The sequence below is a fragment of the Falco naumanni genome, chromosome 14 (assembly GCF_017639655.2).
Source record: "Falco naumanni isolate bFalNau1 chromosome 14, bFalNau1.pat, whole genome shotgun sequence".
Lineage (NCBI taxonomy): Eukaryota > Metazoa > Chordata > Aves > Falconiformes > Falconidae > Falco > Falco naumanni.
Window position 1 is genome coordinate 16,243,372 of NC_054067.1, and position 23,367 is coordinate 16,266,738.

General features: G+C 41.3%; 1 protein-coding gene across 2 annotated transcripts in view; it reads right to left on the reverse strand.

Annotated features, from left to right (window-relative positions):
- FGF13 (fibroblast growth factor 13) overlaps window positions 1-23,367 on the reverse strand; it is a 258,055-nt gene that overhangs the window by 98,860 nt on the left and 135,828 nt on the right. Inside the window, exon 2 of one of the 2 annotated variants that reach the window (XM_040614722.1) lies at window positions 16,929-17,096. The exons of the other annotated variant lie outside the window; for it this stretch is intronic. Coding sequence (XP_040470656.1) covers window positions 16,929-17,096 — 168 coding nt within the window. The remainder of the gene's footprint in view (window positions 1-16,928; window positions 17,097-23,367) is intronic. 2 annotated transcript variants of the gene reach the window in all.

The window sequence follows — 23,367 nt, forward strand, 5'->3', positions numbered from 1 at the left end:
TTAGAAACCTAAATTGAAATTAGAAACTATTCAGCACTTTTTACACCTAGTCACAACACCTCTGTACTAATTGTCCTAATCAAGTGATTTTGCCATGAAGAACAATTTGATACACTGCACAGAATATCTAATTTGGTCTCTGCACTGACATTTTCCTTCATTCACTATGAGAAAGAACATACTCTTGGCTTTCCCATTATTCAACACTAATAGACTTAATTATAGTATAGAGGCTACAGAAAAAAATCTCAAGACTTTCTTAAGCCATTTCAGGTATTTCTTAATTATTAAGGAAACACACTGACTTTTATTTGCCTTTAGTGCAAAGGGAACTAAAAGGTGATGTAACACTCTTAAAAGTATAACTTAAGGTCACTGCAAGGCTCCTTCCAACCATTTAAATGTGTGAATGACCTGGTAGAAATAAGAACCAAGTCTATTACTTTAATGAAATCACATCCTAAAGTGGAAGTACACTGTCCTGGGACAACAGCAATTAATGTCGCAGGGTAGGTTACCCAGTCAATAAACTTTGAATATTTTAAAGCTGGAACTATGCCAGTGCGAGTCAGCAAGCACAACAACCTCTTTGTGAAAAGGATGTTTGCTAGTGCTTCTGCTCATTAACTTTTTAACTTCTCATCCACAAACCTGACAACCAAGGAGGAAATACAACCAATATCAAACACAAAAATTATACTAACTTCTGGATTTTCCTACACACTTTAAGTTCCTAGCCACCCCTTTCCTTCTAGTTTGTACTTAGTAACTATATTTTTCATTGACGCCCTTCTCTCTGCCAAATACTGTCAAAACAAACACATGCTGTAGAGGCATGAGCAGAAGAGACTTCAGAGAAGATCTTTGCCTGCGTTTGTTGAATCCAATATAACTTAAACTTACTGATTGAATATGCATATGGAAACATAAAATTTAGCCATCCTTTGCCTACAAGATGATTATTTGTTAGAAGTGAAAAAGACCAAGAGATTTCACTGGTTTTCCTGATTTCGGTCTCCAGGCAGATTATTTTTTTTTTTAGAGAAAAATGAGAATTCGTGTCCAGGAAAAGTACTTTTTAGTTCAATGAAATATACAACTTTGGGTAGAGGGCAATCAAAAAAGCAGACTTCTGCATCAACTATTAACAAAATAAATGGCTTTTAAAAATAACACAGATGGAGTCCTCCTACGCAGAAGGAGCATGATAAACAGGCTGATCAATCCAGCCTACACTGAATGTAATACATGTTTTACACTTCGCTTCCTTGCCCTGCAACAAAATGCAACAAGTGAAATGGCATTACAGGGTTACCCTGAAAGGACATGACAAAGGACTGAGCTGTATGAGCTGCCACCTCATTTGTTGAGATGGACAGACAACCCATGAATTCCAGTTCCTGACTGCCTGAAATTTTCCAATGTGCAAAGCCCTGACTCATGCCCAAACTACATCTTTCTCTAATATTCTAATAGTTTTCCCCATCATGTTGGGGAAATTCTCACATCTTCAGCTAGTTGAAGCAGTCTTGTTGAAGAAGACAGATACCCTGTAAGATATGTTGATACATTAGTATTCAGACCAATCTATTTGGAGGAGGGAAAGGTTTAGAACCATTTCGCAAGACAACTAGGATAATTTTGCAACTTGGCCTCTGATCTGGTTATGACAGAAAATGGAATATGAGATGGCTTATGATGAGGAACCTCTATAAACCATGAAGGAGAAGTCCACATGGGCAGAACTCCAGTAAACACCCCTGCAACTGCTCAGGAGACTTTCCCATAGTTACAGAGGAAGCACAGACCTGCTCCCACAGTTTCTTAAACATTAAATATGGGTGATGGCTGTAGCCAGCCACCCTCCTAGCTACATGTACCCTAAACTAGGGATTTCCTCGGCAGAGGGGAGCTCAAGAAGTACAATTAATAATGGTGAATGAGAGAGAGACCGCGCACATCCCAAAGTCATCTCAAAGCCAGACACCATTTAAGAACATAGAATTTAAAGCCAGTCTAGTTTCGGGTTGTTTCAAGCTCCTAACTATTTTCAGATCTCCTAGTATCAAAGCAGGAAAGCAGAGCAGGGAATCAAAAAAATTATACTATTAAAAAAAAAGGGGGGGGGGGGAAGAAAGGAAAAAACACTTCAAAAAAAAAGTAGCAAGAATTTTCTTGACTTAATTTAGATGCCAAATGGAAGTAATAAATTTATGCAAGGCGAAGCTGATAATGAAATGTGACCCATGCCATTATACGGCACATTTGCACAGTCTCACCCTTTTTTGGTGAACCACGTTTCTTCTTCAACAAAATCAGTTTTGAAAGCACTTGCCTCATAAGTCTTCGGGGTTCATGTTACAGACACTCATAAACTGCAGAAGACACAGTTCCAGATAAGATCTCTCAGTTTCGTGGATATGGATTTCTTCTTCTCCCCTCTCACTTGTTTTTTAATAGACTTTGAGAAGAAGGGCTATTAGGAGTAGCTGAAGCAGGCAAAGCCATTATCACTTGTTCTTTACAGGACCTTCATTGCAGCTAAGCTTAATGGAGTGGCAGAGGATTCCTAGAACACTTGGCAGCTCTACATATAAAATCAACCTTGAGAATTTAGCCTCTTGAGAAGAAAAGCATTAGGAGCCAGTTCTCAGCCAGTACTCACTCCAATCCCGCAATCCCTCTGCTTCACAGCTTCAAGATCCATTGACTTCAAATGGGGCAACGTCAATTTGAACAAGTTATATTACACAAGAAACAAAAAGTCTTGTTATTACAATGACAGAGAAATCAGACATCAACTCTTCCACACTCTAACACTGTCACCACTACATTTTTGAAGACCATTAAGAAGACCTAAACTATTTGTGAATTTGCTCAAACTACCAACTGCAAGAACCAATCTGTTTTGATCCCTCCCTGGAGTCCCATCCTAAATCAAAGTAGTATAACTGAACCTTTTAACTAAAGTTTCCTTTCTAACCAACCTACAGCAAGAGAAGTCCCTTGAGAAATCTGGTGTGTGAGTTTAGATTTGCATATTGTTCCCTATAAACCTTGATTTATAGCTTATAAAAAACCTATTCCTTCAGATTTGTATCCTTAAAAGTAAGTGTTCATCACAGACATCAATTCCAGGAGACTGAAAGTTGACAGTATTTTACTGGGTGCTGCTCCTCCCAGTAAATCTCCTCTTGCCTCCCAGGCAGAATTGCTTCCCTAGAACTAAACAGAAAGATGGACTTCTTAGAGCAACAACAGATTGAGCTCAGACATTGATTCAGAGGGAAACAGAATGACTCATGAAACTCAGGTTATACAGAGAGATTGCTAGAAATAAAACAAGGAATGAAGGTAGAGAGTTTGGCACCTGAATAAGAAACAGCTCCTGTAAGAGAGGAAAGCTAAATATAGAACTCATCTTCAACACCAAGTCAAGTCACTGGTGCCTTTCAAAGGTATGGGATGAAATCTCTGGGGATGAATTACTGAAATCAGACAGTAAGTTGACCTGAAGCCAACTACCACTCTCATCACATCCATCTCAGTATGAGTGAATTCCAATTTTACCCATTAATAAGAGTCTGGCCAAGGACTTGCAAAGAAAAATGTTGTCAAGCATCCATCTCAACTTCATTCTGGTGGAAACAAGCTGACTTTAAAGTTGGCAATAAAACTCCTACAAAAAAAAACCCAACTCCAAAACACACCGCTAAAAAAAAAAAAAAAAAAGACCTGGCAGGAGTGATGGGTTTGGGTATTTTTACAACGTCCTTTCGAGACATTGTTTTTAAAAGGCACCTTTTCAATTCTGTTGAGGCAGTATAAATTCTGCTATAGGAGAGATTATATCAAGAACAAATTGTCATACTGCTACCCTGCATTTTTCCTTAGTCTCTTGGATGAACAATCATGCACATGTTTCCATTTGCATGTGCAAATCAAAACATTTGCCTATAAATACACCTGATCAGATATAAATTGGCAGCCTTCTACAGAAGTCAATGTACTTCATTAAACACACATAAATTGAGAATACGCACAACTTATTGTAGGACTGGAATCCACTCTTTAAATTATCAGTATATTTCATGCATATGACGGTACATACAGAGCTGCGAGCATGGAATTAGAGAAGAAGCTGCTGTGCTTTGTGCATCTGGTTGGTCATTTCATGGGGCTTGATCTTCACAGGGTGAGGCAGAACAACCCAGGGAGAACAGACTGTGTTTCTCTGGCAGTTTTGGCATAATAGAGATGATGTTACTCAAAGTTGCAGCTGAGTAATCAATCTGTTTTTCATTGGAGATCTCTGTCCTCTTCCAGTCATTTATCTTGCTTTCAGGTTTCCATCCAGAAGGGATTTCAAACTCCTCTCTAATGCAGTAGCCATCTAACTCTGTTGGAGCTCAGGGATCCCTCTCTTTTTCAATTCTGAATCTCACCGGCAGCCAACAAGTTCATCCAAAAGCATCCTACTTACCTGTCCATACCACCAGCTTCTTAACCACTCTGGCTAGCAGACCTTTCTTCCCCATCATTAGACTCATCTTCTCCCATTTCAGCCTCTCTTCCCAGTACCATAATGTTTTATGGTTCAAAAACTGCCCTCTCCTCCTTGCTGCTCTTTATACCCATTCTCCTATCACTGCTTGCCATCATCTTTCTCATCCCATCTTCCATTCTGATGATTAGTCCATGCTTCCTTGCAACTTGCTTTCAAATTAAAATTAATAGGAATGTGGAATACAAGTGTTTTTCTGCAAATAAAAAGCACATTTATCTTCAAAGGTGTCTTCATCAGACATGACTTATCAACCCATCAGAGTTCTCGGGGTTCCCAATGGTACTAGCCCGCACAAACTGAGCATCTGCCACCATTACACCCTGAAGAATGTTCCTCTGTATTCTGAATTCAAAGGAAACATTCCTTACACACAGAACAGAATCCTTAGGAAAGCAGGTATGTTAGTGTGCCAAGGAACCGGCAGCCAAGAGAAACCTCTGCAGAAGAAACTGCCATCCTTTAAAACATCCTACTAAGTTTTGGTTAGAAGATCATCACTTTTAAAGAGGAGGCATCCACATTAATTCAGGAATCTTTCGGCAATCTGCTTAGTCCTCCTCAAGGCTAATCAGCATGCCTTGAAGGTAGCTGGCTCAGCAACCTAGCAGACAAGTGATTTTAAATAACCTCCTTGTCTGTTATTAGGAGGGAAACTATCAAGGGGCAAAGGAATTTTTGAAGCAGAGCATCTGAATTTTAGAGAATACAGATCTTCCACTTGAGTAGCAATTGCATATCATAAAGAATATGTTCTTCAGCACCAGCAGGAAAGCTTGTTTTGACTCAGAGCTTCCCTCAGCTTTGAAATAATTGGCACTGCATTTCTTGAATATGTCCAGAACCGTATCATACTGACTGTACATATTATTAAATGCACTGCATGAAATTCTTTTCAGTTAAAATAGTAATTTCCTAAACACGCTCCTTTGTTATTAGTACAAAGACCAGCAACATTTCTTGCCACTTTTACATTTATCTAATTTAATATCCAAGTGATTTAAGAAACCACTTACTTGCATTTGGCAGCTCAAGTCCCATTCAAATTTTTGCTTACTACCGTTTTTACAGTGTATTTAATCTAAATTTATCATAAAAAGGCCAGCTACATGAACTCTACTGGCTTGATGCGGATAGCTCATCATTAGAAGGGAACATCCTATGTGAACAAAGCCATTTTCTACTAACAATATTTGAGAGACACCACCAATATTTGATGTCAGCTTTGCCACTTGTCTGAAATGACAGAATGCTTATACTCACCAGAGGCAAGAACAACTAGAGAGGAAAACTCAGTCTTCAACTACTGACTCAAGCTGGAGTTGCCGAGGAAGAAAAACAGGTGCAGGCACCAATTAAGCAAAGGTGCACAACTGAAATAAACTCTGCATTTTTAGCTGCTCTTGGAATTAAATGTCACATTTGGCATCACCTGTTGCAGAAATGAAAAACCATATGACTGTCCAGAGGAAAGGCAAGTTTAGAGAACAGTCACCACAAATGTGATTTACACTGTTAACACCTTTTGGAAAAGATGGAAAATTTAGGATTGCATTCACTGCACACTCAGATTCTTGTCCTGCAGATGGTCTTCACGACTGACTTTCTGCAGCCCCATCCTTCTTCACAACATCGAAGTCAAAAGGGGTAAAACTTCCAAAAATTATGTCCATGAGGGCAGACACGAGATACAAGTGTAAATGCCCCTATTCCTGCAGTCACCAGCCCACAGCTGACTTGCATAAGGACCCTCCATGCCCTGAGAAGTTTCATGACAGTTTATTGATGCATCTTTACAGCAGGAGTTCAAGGAACAGTGTCACTTGAAGAGGACATAAAGCCATGTGCTGGATGCACCTCTGCAGGTCAGAACCTTTGCAGGTTTATGTCCTGTGCTGGTTTTGGTTGGGATAGAGTTAATTTTCTGCACAGCAGCTAGTATGGGGCTTGGGTTTGCATTTTGCTGGAAACGGTATTGATAATGCAGAGATGTTTTAGCCACCGCTGAGCAGCGCTTACACAGAGCCAAGGGCTGCTCTGCTCCTCACCCCACCCCACCAGTGAGCAGGGGGGCACAGGGAGCTGGGAGGGGACACAGCAGGGACAGCTGACCCCACCTGACCCAAGGGATGTCCCACACCATATGACACATGCTCAGCATACAAAGCCGGGGGAAGGAGGAAAGGGGGGGCGTTCAGAGCGATGGCGTTTGTCTTCCCAAGTCACTGTTACTTGTGATGGAGCCCTGCTCTCCTGGGGATGGCTGAACTCCTGCCTGCCCATGGGATGTGGTGAATGAATCCCTTGTGTTCCTTTGCTTGCATGCACAGCTTTTGCTTTACCTATTAAACTGTTTTTTTCTCAGCCCATGAGTTTTCTCACTCTTACTCTTCCGATTCTCTCCCCCATCCCACCCGGGGGAGTAGTGAAAGGCTGTGTGGGACTGAGTTGCCAGCTGGGGTTAAACCATGACATGTGCCCTTGTAATCTTTAGGGTTTAACCTACCTCTTTGTAACCTCAGTGTTTCAGGAAAAACAAATATCTGTCTCAGGGTTTTCAAACACATGGTAGAAAGAAACAAACATGCACACTGGGATCAATACCCACCAATCACCTGTTCAGCCTTCCTGAACATCATTGCTTGATAGTACACCTTTCCATCCTGGAGGACAAGAGCTGGCTTAAAAGAAGATGTGCAAATGTTTTGCTCTGTCCTACAAAAGATGGGTTTTTTTCAAGCATATAAGCAAAATCAAAGTACTTGTACACAGCAGGAAAACTCTGTAGATAGATATGAGTGGGCATAAAACTGAATATGAAACAGTCTGAGCACTGCCTTTTTTTCCAAACGCTCAGATACTACTGAAAAAGTACTCAATAATTTTATGTAAGTGTTCTAGAAAAACTCTGGCCTTTCCCAATCTTTGGACCACTGTTGTGCTCACTGAGGTCTGGGTAAAGCTTCTTCAGTTTCTTTATCTTTACAGGTCAGGACACTTAAAAAAGAACAAAAAATAGAGACAAAAGTATTGCCACCAAAGTTAACTGTTTATGCAATCATAAAAGAACCACATCACCACATAGCATGCTCACCACATATTTGAAATAAAAGGCACTGCCGTGAAAATTCTTCAGCTTTTTCTGAAAGCATCCACAGTTCTGACAGAGCAGTATGCAGAACAAGGAGAAGCATGAAAGGAACACAGAGTTGAAGAAGCACGTGGAGACCAGACTGAATTTGAAGTAAGACTGAGTTCCTCTTCTGTTCCAGATAATCCTAGAGATAAGGATTCTGCTAGACTTTCTGATGAAAATTGCCGTTCATTGTGGTTTCAGGTTTGTGCGCTCAGAGGTATCAGCTGCTGAAGGCACAGATTGGTGATGGAACGAAGAGCAGAAATCCCTGTGTTAGATATGGACCGAGCTAACTCTGGAACTGGAAACCATAGTCATGTTGAGACAACACTATGAGTTACTTAAGCGAATTGTAACTACCACCACTGCGTGGTGCTGCACGGGGCTGTGCAGATGTGGGAAAGTAGCTAGAGGATCCCTGCAGTGTGCTTTGCTGCACCACGCAGACATGCCTAAATGCTTTTGTAAGCACTTGCTTTGGGAAAGGTAACAACTTCCCAAGGATAACAAAAAACAACTTCCCAAGGATAACAAAAAAGTTTAACAGCTCCTTGTTTCCAGAGTTGTCCTGACCTAGAACAGCATGAAAAATCTGGCATGTTCTCAACCCAAAGGCCAGTATTTAAACACTACAGACGTTACCAGTGATAAAGGGTTGTGCAATAATTATGATGGGCCATGCAGCTGAATAAGTAACACAGAAAAACCTTTATTATTAATAAAAAACTAAATCTTATTTAAAATGAGGACAGATTGAAGTGTGAAGCCTGATGCTTTCTCAGGAGAGTCACAGAATGAAAAAGTAGCAAGACAACAGCCTTCCTCCATACCAGGAGCACTTTTTTGAAGATCTCAAAGACTCCTTTACAGATGAAATGAGAAAAGAGTATCAGCGTGACTCATTCGGTCTAAATGTCCTACTTCAGATATGCTAAGTGTCAGATACTGCCTCCATAGTGAATATTTATTCTGAGATGAGAGCAAAATAGCAAAAAGCATAGATAAAAGTTTTGCTTCCAAGTGCATACCATAGGTATGGTAAGAGATAAGAGTTCTCTTTAGGTTGCCACAACCTGTTCAGCAGTCAGGTCAGCTCCAGCTTGAGAAATAAACCCATTGTCTTTAAATAAAAGTGCTACAACTGCTCTTACTGCTAATACTTACTTAAACTTGGTCGATGTCGCAGAGCACAAATCTGCCTAACAATTACATGATTCACAATCACAGTTGCACTTTTGAATTTCTCCACCAGGAAAACTCAGTTCAACAAACCACTTAATATCCAATTTTTCACTTGTGGCCAAGTGAGACGGCAGATCAAAGCACCATGAGAACTCTTGGTACCTCTCCTAGTGTAACTATTACCTACAGACTTGGGACCACCCACTTGATTCCATCAGGACAGTCACCCAGAAAGGCAGGTCTGCACATGCTGGAAAAGCAGCACCAACTAGAAGGTTGAAATCTGAACATACTTTAGAGAGGTCAGGAAACGTCTGGGCACTAAAGAAAATGTCTAGCAGAAAAAAGAACGTAGTCCAAAAGAGACCAGGGATTCAGTAACGGGGGTACACACAAAGGTACTTCGTAACAGTAGGTGTGATCAAAGGACATAGTCTGCAGAAACTATGACTTCGGTATCAGCTTCGCTGAAGACTGCTGGGTAAGAAGTGACCACTGGTCCATCAGTGCCAGACACCAGATGAATTCCTCCTCTGTGAGCTGCTAGCCTGAGCCGCAGCCTGGGAAGAGCAGTGGCACTGTTAAGTTTGAATGCCTTCTATTAGTACGAGGGTGCCTAGGCTACCTTTATCCCTTGTATTTTATCTCAATTTCCTCCAGTCACACTATTCTAAAGATTTGAGACTGACAAACAGACTAAGGTGTGCACACTGTTTCCTGGACCAAGAGGTGTATATATACACAAGGAGAAGGATCTTCCAGCTGTAAACCTTATTTCAGGTCACGTTCAGCTGACAGCAAAAGCCACAGACCTTTGAAAAAGTCTATTTTTTAGGTAGGTAGGAATAACCTGGGAGGTGTGTTAGTTTAAAGGAATCAGAAAGGCAAATCAATAGGATGCAGGAATCACAGGTGTGTATAACACAGTGGTGTCCAAGCCTCTCAGGAGATAAGCAAAGTCCTAAGGAAAGCTCTCACACTTTGTCCTTGAGGTGGCAGGTACATAGGAACTCAGGAAAATCAGAGATATGCAGGCACATGAAATGTTACATTCAGTGACTTTTCTTCAACGCTCAGATGCCTTCCTCAGTATACACTTTGTAATCATGGTAGTGCCTGTTGATAGAAATGTTTTATCCAAAATTAGATGCTTCCTGCTCAGGACTTAATAAGGTGCTGGTTCACTGTATAGTTTAAATCATGTCCAGCCACCGTAAAAAGAGGTGGGTTTTATAAGGCAGCACACAACTGGACGTGTAGACACCAAGTGTAGAGCCAAGTACCTGGTGAAAAGTAAGTAAGGTGCAGAAGATTAAAGAGACAGTAAAGCGCGACAGTTCAGGGTAAAGCTGAAACAGCAGCCCAGTAACCTGTCACCATTCATGCCTTACATGCTAACGCCGGCTGCTCCTGTCCCCCTGTCCTCTGTTTCTCACTGTGCCACCCCACCTCTCCTGCCACAGCTGGCACTGGGCTCACCAGTGCTGAGCCACATGGTGGGAAAAGGCAGCGTTTGGCAGGGGGGCTCGCTGAAGCACGAGTCAACGCACAAGCACGCAGCAGGAGGTGAGAGGAAGGGCGAGCTGGAGGCAGCCAGCAATTCAGCTGGCACAGGCTGCCACAGAGCCACTGCTGAAGAGAAAGACAAAACCCTCAGGTTTTAAGTTTAAGCCCATGGAAAAATGTTGGAATTCCCAACTCTGCCATGTTTCTGCATGGCTACAAGTGTCACACCCCAGACTCTTTCAAAGGTAATAGTTAAGTACCTAGCGCTCTGCTGATTCAATAGGCAGTTTTGTCGTTACTAAATGCTGCTGAGATGCCCAAACAGTTTGAGAATCAAGTCCTTCACATCCCTCTTTATAATGGGAAACATTGTATTTCCCTACTGCACAGGGATGTGCATGTTCCATCACGAATCATTGTGACAGTAAGGACCATATACACTCCTAACAGAGTACGAGAAGAAGAAAACAAACTAAACTATGAGGGGGTTCTGATCTCATTTGCAGAGAAGTAAATATTGAGTAGATCTTGGATTTTTGTGGAATTATTCTGGATTTGCACTGTCTGAGCCTGAACCCGAGCCAGGCCCAAACTGCGTTCAGGTAAGCCCATTAAATACATCCCAACCACTGTGCCTCTGCTGGGAGCATTCACATGTTTAAAGTTAATCGTCTGCTTAAAGGCTTTGGAGGATCAGGGCAAGAGGGCTCAGCCACTTACAGGACTGAGCTATTCTGCTTTATGTACTAAGCATCTGAAGAAAGTAAGAGTGCAGTTGTCAACACTGCCTCCCAATGCCCTGAAATAGAAGGTTATCATTTAATCACTCAAGTCAAAGTTTGTTCCTCTTTGGGGCCAAAAAAACCCCACCGTAGCAGTGGTAGCTTCAGACCTTTGGCTTATGTGGTCCTTTAGATCACCCTTCAACTACAGATACGGTCCTATATGTGCAGCAACCCCATGTGTATCTAGACAGACAGGATTTAGAGCTTATTTTCATTTAGTCTTGGACAAGGCTCAGGCATTGCTCATTGCTGCTCCTTGCCAGTACCAGGATTCAGGAGCAGGGCAAGACAAAAGCTTCAGGTTCTCCTCAGGAGGACCGAAGATGTGCAGGCAAAAGCAAAGTCAAGAGCAAGGTTTTGCTGAGGCAAAGGGTGATGATGAGAGCACTGAGGGCTGCGGGCAACACCAGGCAAAAGCAGACTGCCTGCTCTTTCCTCCTTGGGATGAACTGCTCCAGACCAGACAGTTAGGCTGCAGCAGAAAAGGGTAAATTACTCCTTTTGGCAAGAGCTTTGGCAAATGGGGTATCAAGTCTTCACTCTTCACCTCCACTGAAAGCAGAAGACATGATGAAAAACATCATGGGAGATTACAAAGTGTGATTAATTTAGTATCAAGGGATCATAACCTTAATAACATTTCTAAATAGGATCACGTAACTTCATAGGAGCCTGTGTTCAATGACCCAGTGAGTTCCTTTCAGGCAGCTGTTGGTCCAGATCAAATCTGAGGTTGAATGGACCCACAGCATAGATGCTGAACCTCCTTGTTGGTGTCTCACAGCCAAGTGTGCTGGGTCTGAACATCTAAGACACAACCGGCACAGGTGGCTTAGGTTTCACACAGCTCATCTCTATTATTCTCCACTGGAATACAATGTGTTTTTCAGTTCTGAACAACATGTAAAGTTTAAAAAAAGTCTCACAGTTCTCCACAATTTCAAATGCAGGTTCTCCTCCCCCTTCTTTCTTTCTCTCCCATGAAATGCAGAATGCACATGCATTAACATAATTAAATGAGGGACCCAGGCTAATGAGACTGATTTGGTCTAGGAAAAAAGTGTATAATTAGAGTGCCAAGTAACAGTACTATCAGTGGTGACACGATGCTTGGAGCACCAAAAGGACATTCAGTATGACAACATAAAGGCCTTGCATTTTTGCTGGTGACAAAATCATGTGTGCACATGGAGTAGGTGGAAGAGCCAGCCTCCCACATAATGTGCTTAAATGTCCTACCTTTTCCTCGCCCCCGGGACTGGCTCTGCCAGTCATCCATTGCTAGGGAAGCAGATAACAAGCCATTGTCAAGGGCAACCGCAAAGCTACTTGTTTCCTATTACCATCCTTAACATTTTCTATCTAATCAGATTTCCTGTTGGTTGAGGAAAACTGCCTTTCCTCATTACCAGCTGCTATCCCAGATTTCCCTCTCCCCATCCCCAATACATATTTTGCCATGCTTGTCTGCTTTTCTGTGTAAAAAGGTTATGTATGCCTGGAGGGAGACTAAATGTTAGCAGGGGAAAAAAAAACCACACAAAAAAAATCCCACATGAAAACAGAACTGTGGGCAAGAGGCCAAGACTCTTGATTATGTGACTGTGACTACCAATGGGTATTTTTAAAAAAACATTTCTCTCATTATATTCCCTCCTCTGGATGTAATAATACAACTCAAATTACTTTTCCAGGAGTAGGCTTCTTTTTACATAACCATGTTTTATACAGAGAGCAACAGCTTATGTTTAAACTACTTAAGAGAACAAATTTAGATTGGGTATTAGGAAAAATTTCTTCACTGAAAGGGTCATCAGGCACTGGAACAGGCTGCCCAGGGAAGCAGCTGAGTCACCATCCCTAGGGGTATTTAAATGACACATAGATGTGGCACCTGGGGGACATGGTTTAGTCCTGGACTTGGCAGTGTTAGGTTTATGGTTGGACTGTATGATCTTAAATGTCTTTTCCAACCTAAATGATTCTATGATTCTATGAAAATGTATTTCAGATGGCCCTTCTCCTGCTAGCAGTGTATTCCTGGCTTGAGGGAAACTATAAAAACACTCTGTGTTTTGCTGCTGCTTGGATGTAATTGTAAACAATGCTCAATGCCCACAGGACCTAGCATGCAGGTAAGGATGTCAGGTCTGCTTGTTTTATTGCATTTGAGAGATCCACAACATTGTAAACTGTAGAATGACTTCGACAAATCAAAGCTAGAATGATGCAGAACCAAGCAGAAGCTCATCTTTTAACTTAGTCCAAAGTTTCCCATAGCATTAGGAAAGGCAACATCCTATCTGAACTGCTATCCAGACTGACAGACCCAGCTGGCACTAGACCCAAGTGGAATTTTCCACATTTTGGGAAGATAATAATATTGTGATTTCCTACTGTTCTCCTCTTTTCTTCTACATCTAGCACCTTTTTTTTTAAAAAAAAAAAACAACTCTCCTTGCTATAGTTACTGGACCAAGGACCTTCTATCTGTCCTTCAGTCTGATATCAAATGTACTGGCCCTGGATCTATTCTGCTAAGGTGTATTTGAGGTATACCGGTGCCGTGAAAAATGATGACATTACAAGGAGGCTGGTAGGGTGTCAGGAAAAGAACAAGAAAGCAAGAAAGGTTAATTTAGGAAACATGGACCTAATTTTCTTGTTCCTTCTTTTGCTTTTAGAAACAGGCCTGAGATATGAGAAATGATAGGCCACCTGGTTTGGATACCAGAGCGAGGTGGTATTGAAGTCTTTCAGCAGATAGTACAACGTTCCCCAGAAAAGCCCACAAAAAGCCAGGAAAATCTTTTACCTGGTATCATCATACATGCCTAGGGGGTTCAAATCCTGAAGTGATAAATGAGGGTCCCCAAGCATTAACCCTGTATGAAAGTAGTTAAAAAGCGCAGAGAAGAAATCCATCACCTAAATGAAATAGTTAGGCAAAGAGTTGCAAAGTTAGAAACATGCAGGATTTACTATGTGTTCCCATGTTATTACTCAGCAGATACAAAGGTGCATTTTTATCCTCTCTGCAGAGCCTTTCAAGCCTGCAGTTTTCCATAAAACTTCCATCATGACTTTTTACTCAGTTTTCCTAATAGCTTCTTAGTTGCCATACTTTCCAATACCTTCAGAAATGTGTAAATTATGCTATAGGAACAAGTTTAAACATTTCTTTTCATTCATCCTCAGAGCACAATTGAGCTGTTAATGGCTGGGCTCAACTAGAAGGTATTCAGGTAGGGTTTGTTTCAGCCACTCCATCAACTCCAACGGACTGGTTCAGTGTTTGCATGGAAAGCACAGTTCAGGTCATTTATTTTTCAAGCTTCATGCAAACAAACACCTGAGGATGATACACATCAGTCTTTCAGTGGGTCAAACACCATTGCCAGGCAAAATCAGAGATTTTTGAAGAAAAAGATCAATGCAGCCCAGGCAATTTAAGCTGCAAGAGAGGCTAAAAGGATTCCTGAACATGTATTTTCCCTCTCATGCTGGAGGCAACACCTTTCACAGAAACACATATAGAAGTCACGCAACAATAAAGATTGATACCCCTATGAATCCCCACCAACTCAGATGGTTGTGGGACAAGTCAATATGGCCATAGCTTCCTACGCCCTGTCCAGCAGCGCAAAATTCCTGGAGGAGAGGAGGAGGGATAAAAACAGGAAAGCAAAGAGACATTCATCCTTGTATACGGCAATAAAAGATGAAAAGCTTTGCTCTTAGAACCAAACATTTTCAGTAAGATTGATTAACAATACCATATGCCACAGAGGAAGGAGTAACACAGCTGTCGTTGGAGAGAGACAGGATGTAGATTTATGAAGAAGCTAAGAGCAACTGTTGGCTTCCAGGTGACAACACAGCAGAACTGATGCTCCCCCGGTCTTCAGTTACAGCCTGCACCTTGCAAGCTTCTCCCAGCAGATCCTGAGTTCCTCAACATTGAGACAAATGATGCCCCCAGGACACTCGAGCTCTGGAGATGAAAAGCCCAGCACACCTCCGCTTCCTGCGTTCCTCTTAAACATGCCATTAGTGTGTACATTGTTGATTTAGTCACTGAAAATGATCAGACCTAGCTAAGAGCTAGTCCCCAACAGAAATCCAGCTCCCAGTTTAAGTTCTGCTGAAATAACCATCAGCTTCTGCTGGCGTTACACGAGCACAAGAAAAAATTGAAATACAGCATGTGAGTCAATGGTGCCAAGTTTAGGGCCCTTCTTTTTATGGGTCACACAGAAACTTTTGTTTCACCAAGTATCACTTGCCGAGGATGCTAAGCACCTCTAGTAGCTCAGCTCTCATCATTTTCCAAGAAGAGCTGGACATGAACAATTCTGGGCTCACGATTTACTCACGAACAACACAAACCCTGACAGAAGATAGGAAATTCATTACATTTTCTAATCCAGAAGAGTGCTACGGGATTCATCTTTCCTTCATGTTTACTGAGTTCAGAATCATGAAATCACAACTCCTATCAAGTCCACCCCAGAACTGAGAATTAGGCTTCCTGCTTTCAAAACCCCAGTTTTAATATTCAGTTATATCATCACTGAAACAAAAAAAAACCCTCTCCTCACACCTTAGACCAGTGTTTGCATCAGACAATATTTCTGGTAAGATGAGGAAAAAAAATGCTATTTTAATTAAAAAATTTTACTTAAAAACACACAGATTTCCCAGAAGTGGTACAAAGAACATTCATGCAAAATCTGGGGTATGTAACAGGAGAAAGCAATTGATTGAAATATTTTGGGCTAACAGTGACAGTTCAGCAATTGACGCCCATCATTACAGGGAGAATAATACAAGTGATTTGTGAGGAAGGACTCCAACCTGCTCGCTTTGCCATTCCTGCAGACTCAGTTGTGGCAGAATCCAGCACTCAATATTTCATCTTAAAATACATCTACCAGCAGTAGCATTATTTGTCTTGGCAGATACTGGAGCTTATGCAAAAAGTAGAAGGCTTACCATGTGGAATATACGGCAGTAATGCAAAACATATGGAACAGTAAGAGAATATATTTTTTTAAATTATTTAAAATAGCTTAATCTTATGTACACTAGATGAACAAGTTACAGATACCTCTTTAGTAATTCCATATTAGTAAACACAGCATTAGAAGAGACCATACCTTTGCTTTATCTGAAAAAGAAAACATTCTACTTATTTTTTTCTGCTCTGCATGCATTTCATTTTCCAAAATGCAACCAGGCGTGCATTACATACAAACTTCACCCTGATTCACTTAAGTATAGCTGTCATGAGCATTCTCTAGCGCTATGCAGAAGCCTTATGGAGTGAAAGGAGTTGGGGACAAGCCGAATCTGAGTCTAAGTGCCATATTTTCAGCAGAGTGCAGCTTCAGAAATGTTACTGGAAAGAACCAACTAGGCATCGATGCCGTTTAGGTAGCAAGCAACTTTTGGCAGCCAAAAAAAGGCAGTGTGTAATGATGAGTGCTGAAACAAAAACTTTATTTAAGAAAAAGCAGCGTCACTTTGCTTCCCGCCTAGAACACCACCGTACGCGGCTTATATTCTAGTGTCCCGTGATAGCCGAATCAGACACTAACAGGCAAGCAAAGGGGGATATGGAGTGCATCACGCTTCCTGCATCAGTTGCACTACACTGACACAGGCTGGAAAACACACAGCACACTCTAGGGACATACATAGAAAAATAAAAATAATAAAAACAAACAGAACATGGATCCATAGTGCCACAAACCTTCCGGCTCTGTGTTCTCTTTGAGGTGCACTTGCTTCAGTGGGCAGCAGAAGATTTCGTGACACTTAGCACGAAAAGGGGACTCTTTTTTCTTTAATTCCGCAGATTGGATCGAATCTTGCCGTAACATAATGTACTCCTGTGTGCCAGGGGGAGCGTCATCCATAACTGTGGTCACCACATAACAAAATGAACTCAAGTTAGAGCTTGAGGAAAGCAATCTAGAGAATTAAATCAACTACATAATGTCAGGGTGGGGGAAAGAAAGGAGGGGAAATGTTTATAGCAAGGAAGATAAAATTTAAAGTGTAAAGCATCTGAGTCATGGTGGTAGAGGGGTGAGGAAAACATTTACTTATATAAACAATGCTTCTCATAAACATCAGCACTTTATATTGTTTCATGCAACTTTAATAAATAGTAGAATAACACCCTGCTCCAAAAAGTAACAAGGTTCTCTCCAATGTCTTTGCTTTAATCTCCTATAGCACCTATATCTATTCTGCATGCAGATTAAGAAAAAAAAGCAAACAAAGCATGCTTTTATTGCCTATCCATAGGCAATCTCTACGTTAACATCAGGGAGCAATCATTCCACATCTGGAGGTAATGCAACATCAGTGTATCTTTTCCCCAAAGTAATAAGAACATGCCTTTATCAGAATATATAATTACACACAGTTCCTTACAGCAAGGATGATAATCCAATGACATTTAACCTGATCATCATTTTCAATGGATAGAAGAGTAGATGTACAAGGAGAAAGCACATTAATCCTTTTGATGGTTTTCTTGTAAAACAGCAAGTCATTTTTTAAAGTTGATCTTATAAATCAATACTGCCGTTAATAATATAAATGATATGCAGTCTGAAATGTTTTCTGAATGGGGTCAGACTATTAAATGGTAAAAAGATAAAATATATAGCACACAAAAAGCTCCAGCTACCTTGAAGTATCACATTACCAGAGAGAATTGAAACGCTTTTCCACCCTTTAAAAAATGAAGCCTTAATAGCAGAGATAGTGAGATTCCTTAGCTTACAGCTTTAAGGCACAGATCATCTCTCAAGAACAAAAATTAAACTCTCTTTCAAAAGGCAGTCTCTAACCACTACTAGTTATTTATAGTGTGATGCAGAGATATAAAACTGCAGCCAAAATCAAGCCAAGATTCTCCAACCCTATGAAAAAACAAAATCAAAATCAAACCCAAAAACCCCCCATAAAAGTAAAACTCCAACAATCAGCGAAGTTAACTACTGATAGGCTAGTCTAAAACTACAGATGCATGAGCAGAAGTGTTGTCCATTAATTCAAACAATTTAACTGTTTCCTAAATAATCTGCCCGCATATAACCATTTTTTAAAACTGTCCGATTTAAGCATGGATCCCTTCAAACAAATATTTTCCTCTTGCATTTTTATGAACTTGATTTTTTTTCTCTGTTATCAAGGATGGTACTAGTAAGAGTCATATCTAGGTGATAAATAAGTGATTCAACTTGATAGTCTTTCTTTTCACAGTGGGCAGTCACCTTCCTTCAAGACCTCATTAATCCACAGGAGACACTTTGCACCATGGCTCTTGTTGCTTCATTAGACTACTCGCAGCGTCAGTAACACTCACTAATAATCCATATAAAGTGTCATTAAAAAGGATGCATGAGCTAATAGGAAAGCACAAGTGGTTCAAAAAAGAGCAGTGGGTCAATGGAGTACAAGGTCTGGGTTGCCATTTAATTGCTCCCTTAATAACGCTAGTTTTACTTGGGTGTGTTCGAAGGGTACGTATGTGTGAATGAAACACACTGACAGCCCTGAGACTGAAGGGCAGTTGCTGGGAGTAATGACTAAGAGTCAACACCCAAGATAAGCCAAAGACCAACGAGCCCAGGTGGGTCACGCCTCTAAAAATACACTCTGCAGAAGCTGCTGTTGCGGGTGTCTGTGTAAAGCCACCAGCAAGCTGCGTGCAGCGCTACTGACGTCAGCGGTGCAGGAGCCCTACGGCGCATCCCTCTGACATTTACAGGGATAAAGGATAACGTGCACCATGAAACACGAATAGCCATCAGAGGAGTGAAATGCACAGCTACCTTCTGCCAGCAAGCTGGCTGACACTCAGCAGAGCCTGCCCCACTAACAAAAACTCAGCTTTGGGCAAAAGGCGGGTGCCTGCGCTGACCCTCTTTGGGCAGACTTCTCCCTGAGAAGTCCTGTTTGACTGGAGAATTCAGAGAATTACCCACAAGGTTCCATGCTGTATGGTGCTGGGCTGCCACTTTAGTGAAAGAAAGCAGAAATCAGGGTAGCAGCTGCTAGACAGGGTCTGCAGGGGAGGAGATACTAGTGAGCACCCAGAGGTGCACCTAGCCACAAGGGCTGTTTGGCACTGGGCTAGGATTTCTCAGCTTCTGCAAGCTCAGAGGGCTCATGCGGCATAAGCAAGCCAACTCCGCGGAGTGATGCCATTCATGAAGTGTTTGACAGTTGTTTGACATCATTAGGTAGGTCCGCCCCTACCTCAGGCAAGCTCACTAACAACGACAGGTGGGGAAGACATAACTGGTCCTTCACCAGTGTACTTACACACTCGTATCACCACCTACACACAGACTTATTTAAATGTGAATAAGCCACAAAGAGAACTACACCTTCAATAAGTGAAGAACATGCTGAAATCAACAAAAGCACATCAGGTTACTAGAATCCAGGACAGCAGGTGCAAATGTATCTTGGGTTTGAGGACCATCATAACACTGACATCTGGAGCAAACCCTAGGAACCACAGCTCTAATAAAGCCTTAATGCTGCAATGATGTATGGATAACTTAATTGATGTCAGTGTTCTGAAGGGAACAGCCAAAACCTTTTCTTAATGTGATGAATGGCCTCAAGTCAGGCTGAGAATTTATTACAAAACCAGGAACACCCCTGACCCCAACACATCCTTTTCCCTGCTGTGATGACAGCCAGACACCCTCATGGAGCCACTGAAATCGCAGTCACAGGACCTCAATTATGGGTCCCAAGAACTAATACACAAGGAAGTTTCAACAACACAGAATCTAATGTAAACAGCTTTAAAGCCTGATAATGTCTATTTTTCATGACTAAAAATAATCAGTGCATAACTACGAAAGGATCATTATTAAACAACTGTGAACAAGCACTTTGGAAAAGGGAGAAATATCACCAGGAATCTGCTATGATTTTGCCAATGGAGTAAAAAAAGCACTTATGAAAGAATCAGATATACACCAGAGTAGAAGAGAAATGGTAAATTTTAGGTAATTAACAAAAGTCCAAAGCACTATTTACATACTGTGCTACCGAGAGAGAGGACTCTCTCAGTTGCAAGATGATAAATGAATACTTCATAGCTTAAAAAAAACCCTAAAAAAAATTATATTTTTTCTTCTCCCCACCCTCCTCTCATAATTTGAAAGAGACTGAAAACACAGCAGTTGTGTACACATGAGAAGAATTTGCTTAAAAGTTAGCGTAAAATAGCTGCCCTAACTAGTATGTTTCCTACATTAAAATGTTCAACTTGCTAATCATCCTGTAGCCATCATCTAACTTGCTATCATCCTGTAGCACATTCCTTAGTTTTTCAAAAAATAAAAATTAACAACAATAATTAAAACTTACTGTCAACAAGCCAGTAGCAAAACAATTCCTTTTTCCTATAAGCCTTACTGAGAGAGAGCAAAGTGATCTTTAGGGTGACTGCCGGCACCAGGATGCTTTTCAAGATAAACTCCAATATGTTTGCTTTATATAAACACACCAGCTAAACACTCTGGTGGTTTGTGTCTTTCTTTTATGTCCAACTGCATTTCAGTCCCTTCTAGAATTGCCAGAAACCATAACATCAGCCCTGTCCATAGGCCCTGGCTCAGATTCTAACTGAATAATCTTTGATATAATTCAGAGCTGTAAGGAAGCATCTCGTTTTCCTGCCTGGTTTTACGTGATGAGACCTCAGCTCTGCCAGCTAAAGACTGTAGCAACCATAGGGTAAACATGTATTGATATCCAGGCAAAAGAAAACCTCATGTTCCTGTTAGACTGTTGTTCTTGAATATATGACACAATTTAACACAAAAATTTTATACTTCCACGGATCCATTCCCTCCTTGAATGAACTTTCAGGTCATTACCCGAAACATGAATTTCCTTCCTCTTCCTTCAGTTCCCTTACTTTTTTTATCTGGTTAGTTTCACATGCTGCAAGCCCCAGGATGCTTATACTTGCAATAACTTAGTTTTTCTGGCATTTTGGAAGGACTAAAGTCATAGCCCTACACTAGATCTTCAAGCCATGAAGAGCATTAGAGTGCCTCTTAAATCATGCATCCACAAAGTGAAGAAAATCCCCTCTCTTTGGCACAAGGGAGCAAACTGTAAAAGAAACATTCCCCCAATAACAACTTTCAGAAAAGTAAGACCAGCAGTACATGCCTCACTTCTGTAGCTTGCCAGGCTGTGCTATGAAACAACACTGCGATGCTCACTGAGCACCTACTTCACCCTTTGCCTCTTCCACCCACAAGAAGGAATGAAAGGTCATGAGTGAAGTTACCCAGGACCCTGAGGCTGTTTACAGATATGTAGGATTTTTTTTTTTTTCCTTTTAGGAAAAACATTGGGTATCAAGCTGCTTTCAGCTCCTTACAGGAACAAATCTAAAAAACCCCTGTCCGAAATAACTTAAAGTGACTGTCTGCAGGACGGGGAATGGGTAGGAAAGTTGGGTATTTTTCTCTAATCACATTTTCCAGTTGAAGCAGCTGATGCAAAGCTCTCAGGTATACACACAGTAACAAATCCCTTTGCTTGTTTTTGTTACTGCTTTGTTTTCTCCCCAATTTATTTCAGTTGAAGGTGTGATTTTTGTTCACCACCTGAACAACATAATGAACTCAGGGCACAAAAAGATTTACAAGCTAATTAAAAAAAAAAAAAAAAAAAATCTGTTCTGGAGTTGTGATATGCTCAAACCCCCTTAATGGCAACACAGTCTATCCATACCATCTCCCTATCCAGCTTTGCCAAAATCTTGATGAAGTATTCTTACCGAACAGTCCTGGCACTTCTGCGTCACCCAGAAACCTTACTTTCAGGCTTGCATCTGTGTGCCCGCAGCTCTGAAGCATGGTTGACCCTGACTTGCAGTTTTCACAATGAAGACAGATATCACAGGGAACACACACAGTCAAATTCTCTAATTCTTATTTACAACAAGCTGCTGCTGGAGTGCCTCCTATTGCCCCACTCCTTTCTCCCCAGTACACTATCAAAACCAGGCATCACACTAGAAATCCACTAGGTCATTCAAAGTTAAAAACCAAAACAGCAAAAATGCCTTGTGGAAGACACAACTTTTACCTTGAGTTTCTTTACATGATATTTCAAAATTAAAATTCTGCTCAAAATGAACTCTCGTTACATCTGGAGGCTGCTGCTGGACAGGGTCCGTGACAGATGACAGCCTGCCAGCGACACAGCAGCACAACTCGTTCACTCCTCTTACTGGCAAGCAATGCCTAGTCTTTTGTTCTCAAACTAATACCATAAATTTCCTCCATGGCAACTCTTTCTCTGTGCTTATTTTTGAACTGATATTAAAAGGACAGTTTTATGGTGTGCATGAATAGACCATAAATTTTGAGATGGGCAATAGCTGTCTCTAAGAGCTCAGATACTTAGAGTCTTGGGGAAGCAAACCCCTTGCCCAGCAGAGGGCTTTTACTACTTGAACTAATGATTTTTCAAACTGCTGATCTAAATTAGATTGCAGTTGGTTATTAGAGGTTGAGGCTTTTGGGATTCAACAGTGTATGATCTAAGAGCTCTTTTCTGTGTCTGGTGGAAGAGGGAGAATAAAACCCTATTTATGGCATAAATGTCACAGGAATATTTAAAATTCATCATTGATGTCCAAGTAATAATCCTTGTGGTATTATCCAACTCCTGCTGTGATTGCCATGTAAGGCAGAGATTCCCAAACATTTCTAAAGCTAGCAGCAGCCTGGACATCAGCATGCACCCAGCCCCTGGGGAAGATTCCCCATCCCACATCAAATATCGGTTCTGTTTGTTGTATCTGTTTTTGTTACCCCAGCAGCAGCTGCAGCCAACCACGCCAGCTTGAATCTCATCCAAACAGCCTCAAACGGCTGCAGTCACAGCAGAGGCTGCAGCATAAGGACCCCTAAAGGTTTCTGCCAAATCCTAAACCTACTTGGGGGCCTCATTCCCAGATGGAAATGAAGCAGTGAACAGAAACCCCTTCTGCAAAAGGCTGCAGGAGGAGATGGAGTCCCTCAGTCCTACTCCCAGGGCTTGGTCAAGCATGTGCAAAACAGAACATCCAATCTGGCTCATCAAGTGTGACACCTTCCCCCACAATAAAATAGCAACAAACTCCC